Below are 11,611 nucleotides of genomic sequence, written 5' to 3'. Positions count from 1 at the left end.
TCCAAGTTCTACTCACCGAGCCAAAAATGTTTAGAAACACAGGCGTCACATTGCAAGCGTGTTTGCTCTCCACAAAATATTTTTTTCTATGGATAGTGAATTTAATAGTATTAATTATTAAATTCTACTATTAAACTAAACTATTATTACATTATACACTATTATTCTAATTAAATAGTAATAGCATAATTTAATAAGAATAATAGTAAATAAGTGATTAATTTCTTTTTATTTGCAGGATTTAAATTAGACACATTTAGTTGAAAAGAAAAAGGAACAAAAAAAAAAATCAAAACTGGAATTCAAAACTCAAAAAATAAATAACTATTACTCTACAGAAAAGAAAAGAAAAAATCTTACGATTAAAATTTGACCCATTTTTGACTAGTTTAAGTGCTCAAATTTTCAAGTGGTTTTCTGTACAGGATGAAAGTATAATTTTCAAACGCTTTTTGACCACTATTCGCAGAACATATCGCCAATAAAAATTATGATTATTTTCGGCCTGAACAAGCCAGGAGACTCAAAACTGAAAGGTTGAAGGGAAAAAAATGTATATGTATTTAAAATATCAAGTTTGTTCAGTAGACTAAAAATGGACAATAATTTTATAAAAATTTTCACGTTCACAAAAACCACAAAATCAAAATTTCCCAATATACTTCTATCAACATTTAAAATTTCACTTTCTTCGTTTTGGTGACCAAAATTAACGTTTCTTTTTCAGTACACTTGTCAGACATGCTTAAAAACATTTCCGATTACACTTTTTAAAGGACTTTCCTTAGTGCTCGCCTTTAAAATATGCACTCTCGATGCATATTTTATTCATTTAAATAAATTTTTAATCTCTGGCAAATCGAAAAGAAAATCACTTTAATATGTGGGTAAACAAAATAAGTTTGCAAACATTATATTTAAACATTAATGAGAATAAAGTTTAGATGCATATGAACAACTCTCCTCAATGCTAACTCAGAAGTAAATTTGTTAATTAGTTGAAATTTTTGTTTCAAATGTTTTAAATCATGAAAACCAATTAAGACACTAAGAACATTGATCGGAGGAAAAAGCCGACAATTTACGCAGGAAAAAAGTAAGTGGAGTGCAGAATAAAGATTTCACCCTGAATAAGTTGCTCTTATGATCAGATTTTCACTAACTAGGTAAAGATCATAATGATTTAAACTTGCGACCTGAATTATGTTATGTTAAGTGACAAATACTTATCTATCAATAATAAGCATAATTAAAGGTCACTATTTTGAACCATTACGATCAAAACTCTGAAAATCCGATCATTGAAACAAAAGACACGGTTACTTCATTTTTCGCACAGCTGAAACAGAAATGAATTTAATTTAAAAAAATATATTTCATCGAAATTTAATAATGTTCCCTTAATTGAAAACTTTACTGTAACCACCTTTAACCAATTGAAGCAAATTGCTAGTCTATCAAAAAATCCAAAAACTAAAATTAACATATGTAACATATTTATTTCTATCTAATTTACAAAGCAAATGAAGTTGAAACTTCATGTCACAACAATCATACAAAATTGTCACTTTTACAATAGTATACCGAGCAATTTAATACAATAAATATATCTAAATACAATATACAAAATATTTACAACCACTTGAAAATTTAAATGGAAAAACTTGAAATAGCTAACTATAAACACATTTTGCAACAAATTTTCCCTATCATAAGAACGCAATCATAAGACCGTAAAAAGGTTGAACCAGCGTAAAAGAACAAAGCCATTTCTCAGTTTCACTAATATCTCTAAACTTATAAAATAATTCTCTAAGAATTTGATATCTTTATAGTTGCATATGAGAAATAACGTGATCTAATAGTTTAAAACTAGCCTTCCTGGAGGACTTTGTTTAAACTAACCCGCATTTGCGTTACATGAGTGGAAAACCAGGAAAACCGCCCACGGTTAGCTGGACTGTATGAAATTCTAACTCGCGATCCGTCTACCACTGAGGATATTTTACGTAAGCACTCTGGTCTGTGCAAGCTGGCAGAACTGTTATCAATCAGCCATGGATGGGATTTGAAATTAAGTCATTTCATTGGGAGGCCGATTCTTTAGTCTCATTCACGAGAAAGTTCGCAAAACTTCGTCGACAACACATAATCTGGAGACTTAACATTCAGTGCGACTTTCATTTGCGCTTTAAAAACAGCTTCAAAGAATGAAGAAAAATAAAGTTCATCGTCTCACCCACTAGCTTAACAAACAAGTTATTGACACGTTCTTTGTGCTGGTAACATTTTTCCATCCATTCACTTGTTTCCTCTTCAAGTCATTTGATTCTTTCTCGAAACCCTTCATCCTGTGTGGTCATAGCATCTCAAAACTTACACATCAGCCACAAATCAAGAATACAGACAATCCTGAAAAATACAAAAGACAAAAACAGTACCTTGGCACAAAAGAGCATAAATTAAACAACCTAATCCAATGAAGTAGAAGAAAATATTTACAAATCAATATTTAAAGTAAATTATGTCATTGAACAATATGAAGGATATACCTGCTGTAATACATTTGTACTTTCAAACATCAATAGATCAATCCAAATTTAATTTAGAATTATCCATCATAGATTAGAGTTTGTACAGTTACAAAAGTTCAAACATTTGCTTTTCATATATTAAAAGCTTCTAAATATTGGCGCAAAGACTTATTTGAGCTTGCAGACAAACAATTAGCTAAATATATAATTTAAAACAAATTTAGAGAAAAGAAAAAAAGATTAGCTGGTATATCTATAATGAATTTAAACGAAGGCAAATTGAAAAATTTTAACTATTAGATGAGTACTTTTTATAAAATCCAATCACAAAATCTGTACAATTTACTAAGTCAATGTTGATAACTAAGAGGTAAATAAACACACTGAAACCTTACTTCATTAATTCAATTTGGAAAGGCGCACAAGGCAGCTGAAACCAAATTTGTATTATATAAAATTGAAATAAGACCAAAAAAATCTTAATTAAAAATAATTAAAAATAAAATATAAATGTGTGTTTGCAAAACAGTACTTCATCAGGGGACACACTGCCTGCAAACACACAGGAGCCTTTCTGCTGTTAGTGGATTTAACCCAAACTGTTACTGTTAGTTTTGGTTAAATTTTAGTTTGGTTAGTTTTGGTTAAAAAAAATTGTTAGTTTTGGATAAATCCACTAACAGAAAGACTCCTGTGTGTTTGCAGGCAGTGTGTACCCTGATGAAGTACTGTTTTGCCAACACACATTTATATTTTCATTTGTAATTATTAAGAATTTGTCCTATTTCTACTTTTAATAATATTAATATTCATGCTCGATTTGGAATTCTAATCCAAAATTCAGTTTTATTTCCAACCGTTTGTACGAACGTATCGTAGAATATAATTCGCCTTAAATTTAGAATTTCATATTTTCCCCACAAATTAGGATTTCTATGAAAAAAATATTTTGAAACAGATTTAAGTAAAAAGCTTCAAGAAATTAGATGCAGATTTTTTAATTTTATTATTCCGAATGGACGTTAAAATTTTTATCCCCTATACAACCCCTACATCCCCCCTACAAAGAAACCTTTAAAATAAGCAAATTGAATAAAACTAACGTAACGCTACAACTCGTTATAACAAGGAGCAGTAGAATTTTTATCATTTTAGGCAAATTAAGCCTAGATATGAAATACTAAAATATTTATTAAATACTTGAAATTTTAAAGTTCATTAAAGTTTTAAATGACGTTTATTTTAAAATTGAATGACGCATTTAAAGTTTTTTTTAAAGATTATGTACAACTTCAGAAATTAAATCATTTTGAAAAGGAGGTTTTCAAAACTGGTCAGTGCAAGCCTCGTATCAACCAGCCATGGATGGGATTTGAAATTTAGTCATCTCATTGGGAGGCAAGTGTCGTTTTCCAGTGTTAATAGCAAGTGTCTCATTCCCAGAAAATTTACGAAACTTCATCGACAGCACATAATCTGGAGACTTCACATTCAGTGCGACTTTCATTTGAGTTTTAAAAATAGCTTCCTCGTCTCACCCACTAGCCTAGCAAAAAAGTAATTGACACGTACTTTGTGCTGGTAGCATTTTTCTATCCATTCACTCGTTTCCACTTCAAATAATTTGATTCGTTCTAGACACCTCGAAACTTGCACATCAGCCACCAATCAAGAATACAGACAATCCTGAAAAATACAAAAGACAAAAACAGTACCTTGGCCAGGATAAATTAAACAATCTAATCCAAAATGGGAGAGGGAAAAAAACAACCAATATTTAAAAACAAACATTAGTAAGTTTTTGAACAATATGAAGAGTGTACATGCTGTAATACATTTGTACTTTCAAACATCAATAAAAATTTAATTTAGAGTTTCCCATCCTAGATTAGAGATCGTACAGTTGCAAATGTTCAAACATTTTATTTTTCACATACTAAAATCTTCAAAATAAACATATATATATATATATTAGTGGCAAGATTTATTTCAACTTTCAAGCAATATTCTAGAGAGTAGAGTCGTAATAGCCTTGTAGTGTATATCTACCACTACAAAAATATAATTCCAAAACACTAGTATGTAAGAAGTGTTAACTCAATTTTATTGTGGGATACCATTTCATAGATGAATGTTTACATTGTCTATAACTTTTCTCCGCATAGCCTAAAGCTTTACTAAAAAAAAAAACATTTAATTAAAGATACTTAAAGATACTTAATTGAATATTTCATATTAAAAATCTATTGAACGTTAAAAGTTTGAACTTTATACCCGATTTAGGTATTTTCGATGTTTACAGTATTCAAGATACTTAGTATTTTTCCCGCTTTACAATAAAATATCTATGTTGGAATTGTTTATTTTAAATTTCTACATTGTCACTCACATTTGAATGTTTGTCAAATACAGATAAGTTATTCAATTAAATTTTAATGAAACGAATAGGAAAGAAATAAGAGTAAATTGATATTTAATGACAACTGGTTTTTCAATTTGTTTAGGGTCATTTTAAAAGATACGGATATAATTTCATAAAATCTACTGAAATTAAAGCTCATACAAGAACATAAGAAATACATATAGTTAAAAGCTAGAAATTCTTTATTTCTAAGACTAATATCATTACAAGCAACTGAATTTTAACATATTAAAAATGAAAGTTAGAAATATCTTACTAATTTAAAAATATAAAGTGCTTTCCTAGTTTAAGTAGTGTTTAAACCAAAATTAGCTTATGGGTGCTTACTTATTTTCTTTTTCTCACAGAACTGAACGATTTTGAAGACTAAATGGCTATAGGTTAATGGTTATGGGTTAACATCAAAAAGCATATATCAAATTTATAAAATTTTACTAACAAAAATTTTATCCCTTTTATTTGACAAAAATGTATTTTTAAAAACTCCGTTAAAGTAGTGAGAACTATTTATGTCGATTCTAGGCAAACTAAAACTTTTCATTAAAACAAATAATTTAACTTTTCAGCGAAAATTAAGAGCTTTAGTTTCTCCTTGAATAGTTAATAAAATTTGGGTCTACAGTTCTTTGTAGACTACTATTTAAGAATCGTTCGTTTAAATTCTACTCTTCTGGCCAGAGCATTCGATTCTTGTAAATCCTCGGTACAATGTACCAATCTTAATTTCAGCCTGCCTCTTATTCGAGTCAATATCGTCATCAAAATTTTGAATGTTAAGGACTATCGGCAAATGTCTCCAGAAAATTCTATGCAGAATGTACAGCTCATTTTAGGTGTTTAAGTGTAATGTATATAAATGGTACAATGAGACTTCTGAAAACTATTCCGAAAAATAGCTATTATATTGTCAAGCAATTTTAACATTGCCAGGTTTTCTGAACCCTATGTGAAAGCAGGTTAATAAAATTTTCAAACATTCTTCGCAAGTATTTCATTCTGATATTAAGCCAGATTTTCAAATTGAAATTTTGGTATCAAAATTGTTATTTGTAGAGACAGAGCTCAAGCCTTTAAAAGCTTATCTAAAAATGAAATTAAAGTTTAACTCAAACTTTAAACGGCGCCCGTTAAAATTTTCATAATTGTCCCATTTTATTCCTTAACGAATCTTACTTAGAAGTAATGTTTTTCTATATCTCGAAAATATCGTAGATGAAATTAGATAATTCAGAGCACTATGAACGTCTGTACTCTACAATGCTGGTTAAGTGCTGGGTGGCTTTTCGGGGCACGAACCTGCAATCTTTTGTTACAGTCCAGGACCTTACTCTTGACCACCTCAGCCTTTTAAAAGTTAATTCAACGAGAGCGAGAAAAACTTAGTAGCTAATTTAACAGTTAGATTTCGCTGTAAGCGCAAGGGTTCTTCAGAGACTTCAGGTCACGGAAATGTGATCTACCATCACAATCCAGGTCCACCCAGTTCTTATGATACCCCTGCCCTTACTGCACCGTAGTCCGAAAAACGAAAAAATCCCAAACGGTTGGACGAGTGAAGTTCGAAGAGGTAGCAGAACGGCCGTGTACCACTACCAATTCGGATTTCACACACGTTCAGTGCCGTCTATTGGAATTTTTAGTTTCATAATACGTTTTTGTTATACAATGACATATTTGCCTGACATATAGCTTTCTTTTCCTAAATATCCAACGAAAGACCAAAAACTCCTTGTAGACGTTCATAGTGCTCAACATCCTCTATGATTACAAAATTAAATGCGAGCTTTCTGCTAATTTAGTTATTAATGAGCCCTTCTATTATTTAACACAAAGATATAGGCAAAATCTGCCAACTGTTTAGAGCCAGCGTGGCTAAGAATTTTTCCCGTGAAACAAAAATAGAAATAAAACGACGCGTTGTTTCTTATTGTTGTCTTAATGAATTTAGAAGTTTTATGCGATCAAAGTCAGTACAAAGAAGCAATAAAAGAGACCTGTGCTCACATTTGTCTCACAAACCCGAACTATGTCACAATCACATGAAAATATCTCAGAGAGAAAAAATGAGAAGCATTCAGTGTGCTACGAAAAAACTAACTGGAGACAGGAAAACAATTAGCTGTACAGAGAAGCAAAAATTTGAGAAAGAGACTACATTGAAGTAAACGGCAACAAATTTGATTGACAGATCTACTGACCTATCTTTCCTACTAACCGGACTCACATTTTAAACAAACTAGAACCAGAGGCAGATTCAATTTGACTGCATGAATGGAGGTTTTGAAACAGCAAAAGTGAACATCTGGGGACATGCTGGCTAAGAGAAAAGATTCTAAATGTCTCGACTCTCGAAGGGTTGCTGAGTCATTAAACAATAAATGCCGCCGAATTTCACTTAATATGTCACCCTTCAAAGAGAAGACTAGATACCCAAGTATAGCATTGAAAAGTGCATATTAGTGGTTATTTAGAAGTCAGAAACTGAAATTAGTAAAGTGAGTTTAAACATGTTGTAGAGTTGATTTTAAAAAAAATTGGACTATACTAGGCTCAAAATTGCAGAAATAAAATAACTTTGCAAGATTTTAAACAAGGTTAATTATTAGATCGCTCTGTTGGTGGAGAATAGAAATAACATTCAGATCTAGATTATCAGATTGTTATGTAAGAAAACTAAATTAAATATTCTAAACTTATCTTAAGCAATGAATCGAATAAAATTTCATATTCATGTGAATTTCAAAATATAGTGAAATAGACAAGTTTGATATTACTAGTTGCTTCAAACGCGAATGATAGTTAAATTATTTTAAATAAAGTTAGAAATAAGTAATAGTTTTACTTACGACACATTCATACTTATTAGAAAAATAATAAATTTGTTAATATTTGCTTAATAAGTGGTATAATTAACATTGATAGTTGGATGTACAATACCCAATACAAATTTTGATGAATTAGTATTAAATTTTTAAATGACACACCTGCTCCATTTAAGGTAATTAAAAGATGCTTTGATAGACAGATTAATTCTTTCCGTCTGCTCCATTACATTTCGGATTTTTGGGAGTAGTAAGGGCCAAATGAATACCAAGAGCTTTATTTACACAATGAAAACTTCAAAATTGAACTGCGTTCCCAAATCTGATAGCACCATAGCAGGTCTACCATTATTAGCAATATAATCAATTAAATGTTGAAAAACAGCCTCAGCCGTTAAGCTGTTCAACGGGAATAATTTTACAATTTAAGAGAAGTGATCTAAAATAGTGAATACATATCCACAGTTTTTGATGGAGCCAACAATATCAAATGATATAAACTCATTGGGTACCTTAGGAATAGGTAAAGATTTAAAAGGAGGCTGGGGTATACCATAATTTTTGGTACGTAGACATGCATCACAAGAAAGAACAAAATTTTTAGTGTCTGTATCCATGTTTTCCTATTTATTAGTCTCATAGGTCTTTTTTCAGACCAAGATGAGTAATGTGAGCAATCTTTAGTACCTTGGCTTCTAAACTTTGAGGTACCACAATACATTGAGATAAATTTTCATCATTGCAAACACGCATTAATAACTTAGTATCAAAATCAATAATAAAATTTTTTGTTTTCTTAGCATTAATTAATGAAGGTGAGTTAATCATATCAACAATTTCTGAAATATTTGGATCCTTTTGTTGTTCATTAAAGAATGTAGTTACAGAAATTTCATTTTGAGGGTCAGTGTTTTCAATAGAATTTAAAATTTGGTCATCAACATTAGCATCGATAAAAGGTAAAATTTACTCATTTTCTGACTTCTACTAAAGTAATCGGCTAATTAATTCTTTGGACCAGCTATATATTTTACTTCATATGTGAATTCTGACAGCTGTAGAAGCCAACGAGTTATAATATCAGCAGGGGACGTTACCTTTTTATAATGAATCAAAGGTTTGGAATCAGTGAGGATAGTGTTGGCATATAAACTTTTTATATGCCATATAGTGTTTAAATGCCATTACTGATCTATAAATAGCATAAAGTTCAAATTTTATGGGGGGACAATTACGTTATGATTGGGATAAACCATTACTAAAGATAGATATGGGTTTTAGTTGACCATTAAATCATTGCATTAAAGCACCTGAAATAGAACCACTGGCATCAGTATTAAGGATGAACTGCTTATCCCAGTGGTGAAAATGTACAAAAGGCTCAGAGAGAAATATATTTTGTAACTGATTAAAGGCATTTTGATGCTCCTCTCTCCACTGAAATTTTGAGTTTTTAAGGGTTACTTGAATTAACACATTGGTGAGTTTAGAATAATTAGGAATCGGGTGGCGGTAAAAACCACAAACACCAAGAAACTTTTCAACATGTTGAGAAGTTTTAGGGGGCTTAAATTGAGTTATCTTTGCAATATTAGTATTGATAGTTTTAATGACATTGCGAAAAATAACGTCTAACGAAATACGTCAAACGAAAAATTCCTAGAAAAAGTTAAGGAATTACTTTTTAAAGTTTTGTAGTTTTTAACCTACATATATCGTAATGATTTCAAAACAGACTACTTCAGAATAGGATGAGTGACGTAGTGTGGGTATCCCGAGTCTGATTGGTTGTTGCTAACGTAAACAAGTGCCACGTTTTTAACTGTTCTTTGCATTCTATTTAGAGTAAGACAATCTTGTCAAGTATAAATTCACTAAAGTGATACATTCTATTATCCTTCACAAAGATTATATCAAAATGATTTCAATTCTTTCCGGAAATATTTCTTAACACAAAGACAGGTATGAAGCCATAGAGAACATAATTTATGCATCGAAGTTGCCAGGTTCACAAAACAAAAATTTATCAAGTTTTACAACAAAGTACATAAATAAAGCTAAGAAATTATATTACCACATATTCGATGAGCCATACGAGGCTGTAATTAATTAACCTTACATTACTTAACATTAACTTATGGGTGTAAATTTAGCTCAACTTGAAGCGTTCAACATTACATAATGAAGACATTCCTTAATGAAAACGTTAACCTAATGAACATTCCTAAACGAATCCAAATCACCGCAGAATTTTGATACGATATACCTTCAAGTACAGAAAAAAACTATTTCACCATTGACGCTATTAATATCGTCTTGTCACTTTATCATTGATGACTGCTTACACGCGTGGACAGATTCATAACGCAGAAATTATTCTAATTTCTATAAGGCATAACACTTAACTAATGCAATGAGCTGCAGCAAACTGCTTAAGCAAGCTAATCTGAATAGTTTCGCTACGCTAAGAGGTTAAATTTTCTTTGAGAAACCTGTACATAAGAAATAACCTTTTCTTTCAGAAACACATGTGAAATAACCTTTTCTTTCAGAAACACATGTGAAATAACCTTTTCTTTCAGAAACACATGTGAAATAACCTTTTCTTTCAGAAACACATGTGAAATAACCTTTTCTTTCAGAAACACATGTGAAATAACCTTTTCTTTCAGAAACACATGTGAAATAACCTTTTCTTTCAGAAACACATGTGAAATAACCTTTTCTTTCAGAAACACATGTGAAATAACCTTTTCTTTCAGAAACACATGTGAAATAACCTTTTCTTTCAGAAACACATGTGAAATAACCTTTTCTTTCAGAAACACATGTGAAATAACCTTTTCTTTCAGAAACACATGTGAAATAACCTTTTCTTTCAGAAACACATGTGAAATAACCTTTTCTTTCAGAAACACATGTGAAATAACCTTTTCTTTCAGAAACACATGTGAAATAACCTTTTCTTTCAGAAACACATGTGAAATAACCTTTTCTTTCAGAAACACATGTGAAATAACCTTTTCTTTCAGAAACCTGTATACATGTGAAATAACCTTTTCTTTAAGAAACCTGTACACATGTGAAATAACCTTTTCTTTAAGAAACCTGTACAAATGATTCCATCACTTGATCATGTGTACAATTTACTTGAAGAAAATTTAGAGTTAAATACCTCACGAAAGACATTATTTACAACCATTTTAAAATATTTTCAGTTGTATTTCAAAAAGTTAGTGAAACATCAAAAATGTTATGTTACACTCTGCTTTTGATCTTAAGTAGATGACACCAGCTTTTCTGTTGAGTAACACGAAAGGTTTATAAAAGGTAAGCTATGATGCACGTAATCAATAAATGCATCTTTACTTAACAATTTAAACAGTTTTCAATGCATAATGACAGTTCCTAAAATAAAGTTTTGTAAGAGGTACTAAAAGCACAGATGAAAAATTAGAATTTGATTTACCAGTATAGAAGCTATCAGATATTATACAAATAAATAAAATTTACAGATTTGAAAATTGATATACTAATTACGCAAGTAAAAATACATTTTTACAGACTTGAGTTTAATTTTGTGGAAGTTTAGCAGCATAGAAGAAAACAGATTCACGTAACATTATACTGGATTGCAAACAAGTGATAATATATTACTATAAATTCCAAAATTGGTGTTTTCAGCAGCAGAAACACAGATGTTGTATAAAGTGGTTTTAAAGCGACTTATCCGTTTAGGATTTATTTCAGAAGTAGCACATATTCATAAAGTTTTTTTTTTGAAAGGAGACGTTTCATAGCTTCTAAACCAAGAGTTTAGACAATTAAATTTT

General features: G+C 30.4%; 1 protein-coding gene across 2 annotated transcripts; it reads right to left on the bottom strand.

Annotated features, from left to right (window-relative positions):
• Positions 1 to 1,479: 1,479 nt before the first annotated feature.
• LOC147803270 (uncharacterized) lies at positions 1,480 to 10,967 on the bottom strand. 2 transcript variants are annotated; one of them, XR_015428981.1, is made up of 3 exons: positions 10,887 to 10,967; positions 4,107 to 10,814; positions 1,480 to 2,412 (listed from the first exon to the last, which is right to left on the bottom strand). XR_015428981.1 is itself a non-coding variant. In XM_087150690.1 (2 exons), the coding sequence occupies exons 1-2, from the start codon at positions 10,965 to 10,967 to the stop codon at positions 10,251 to 10,253; spliced, it is 645 nt and encodes a 214-aa protein (XP_087006816.1). In that variant the 3' UTR covers positions 1,480 to 10,250. The 2 variants fall into 2 exon arrangements, 1 of the variants encoding a protein (XP_087006816.1); XM_087150690.1 differs by having other exon boundaries at positions 1,480 to 10,814.
• Positions 10,968 to 11,611: the final 644 nt, after the last annotated feature.

Source organism: Parasteatoda tepidariorum, chromosome 9 (assembly GCF_982258835.1).
Source record: "Parasteatoda tepidariorum strain Cologne lab strain chromosome 9, Ptep-v5.0, whole genome shotgun sequence".
In the NCBI taxonomy this organism is placed as follows: domain Eukaryota; kingdom Metazoa; phylum Arthropoda; class Arachnida; order Araneae; family Theridiidae; genus Parasteatoda; species Parasteatoda tepidariorum.
Note: the sequence above shows the minus strand (reverse complement) of the source record. Positions and strands in the feature narration are given on the sequence as shown.

What these genes read in the sequence shown, in the direction of transcription:
- LOC147803270 (XM_087150690.1), bottom strand. Translation starts at nt 10,967, where the DNA reads ATGTCTTTCGTGAGGTATTTAACTCTAAATTTTCTTCAAGTAAATTGT. An exon ending in TGATGGAATCATTTGTACAG is followed by an intron (nt 10,815 to 10,886) that starts GTTTCTTAAAGA and finishes ACATGTATACAG; the next exon opens with GTTTCTGAAAGAAAAGGTTA.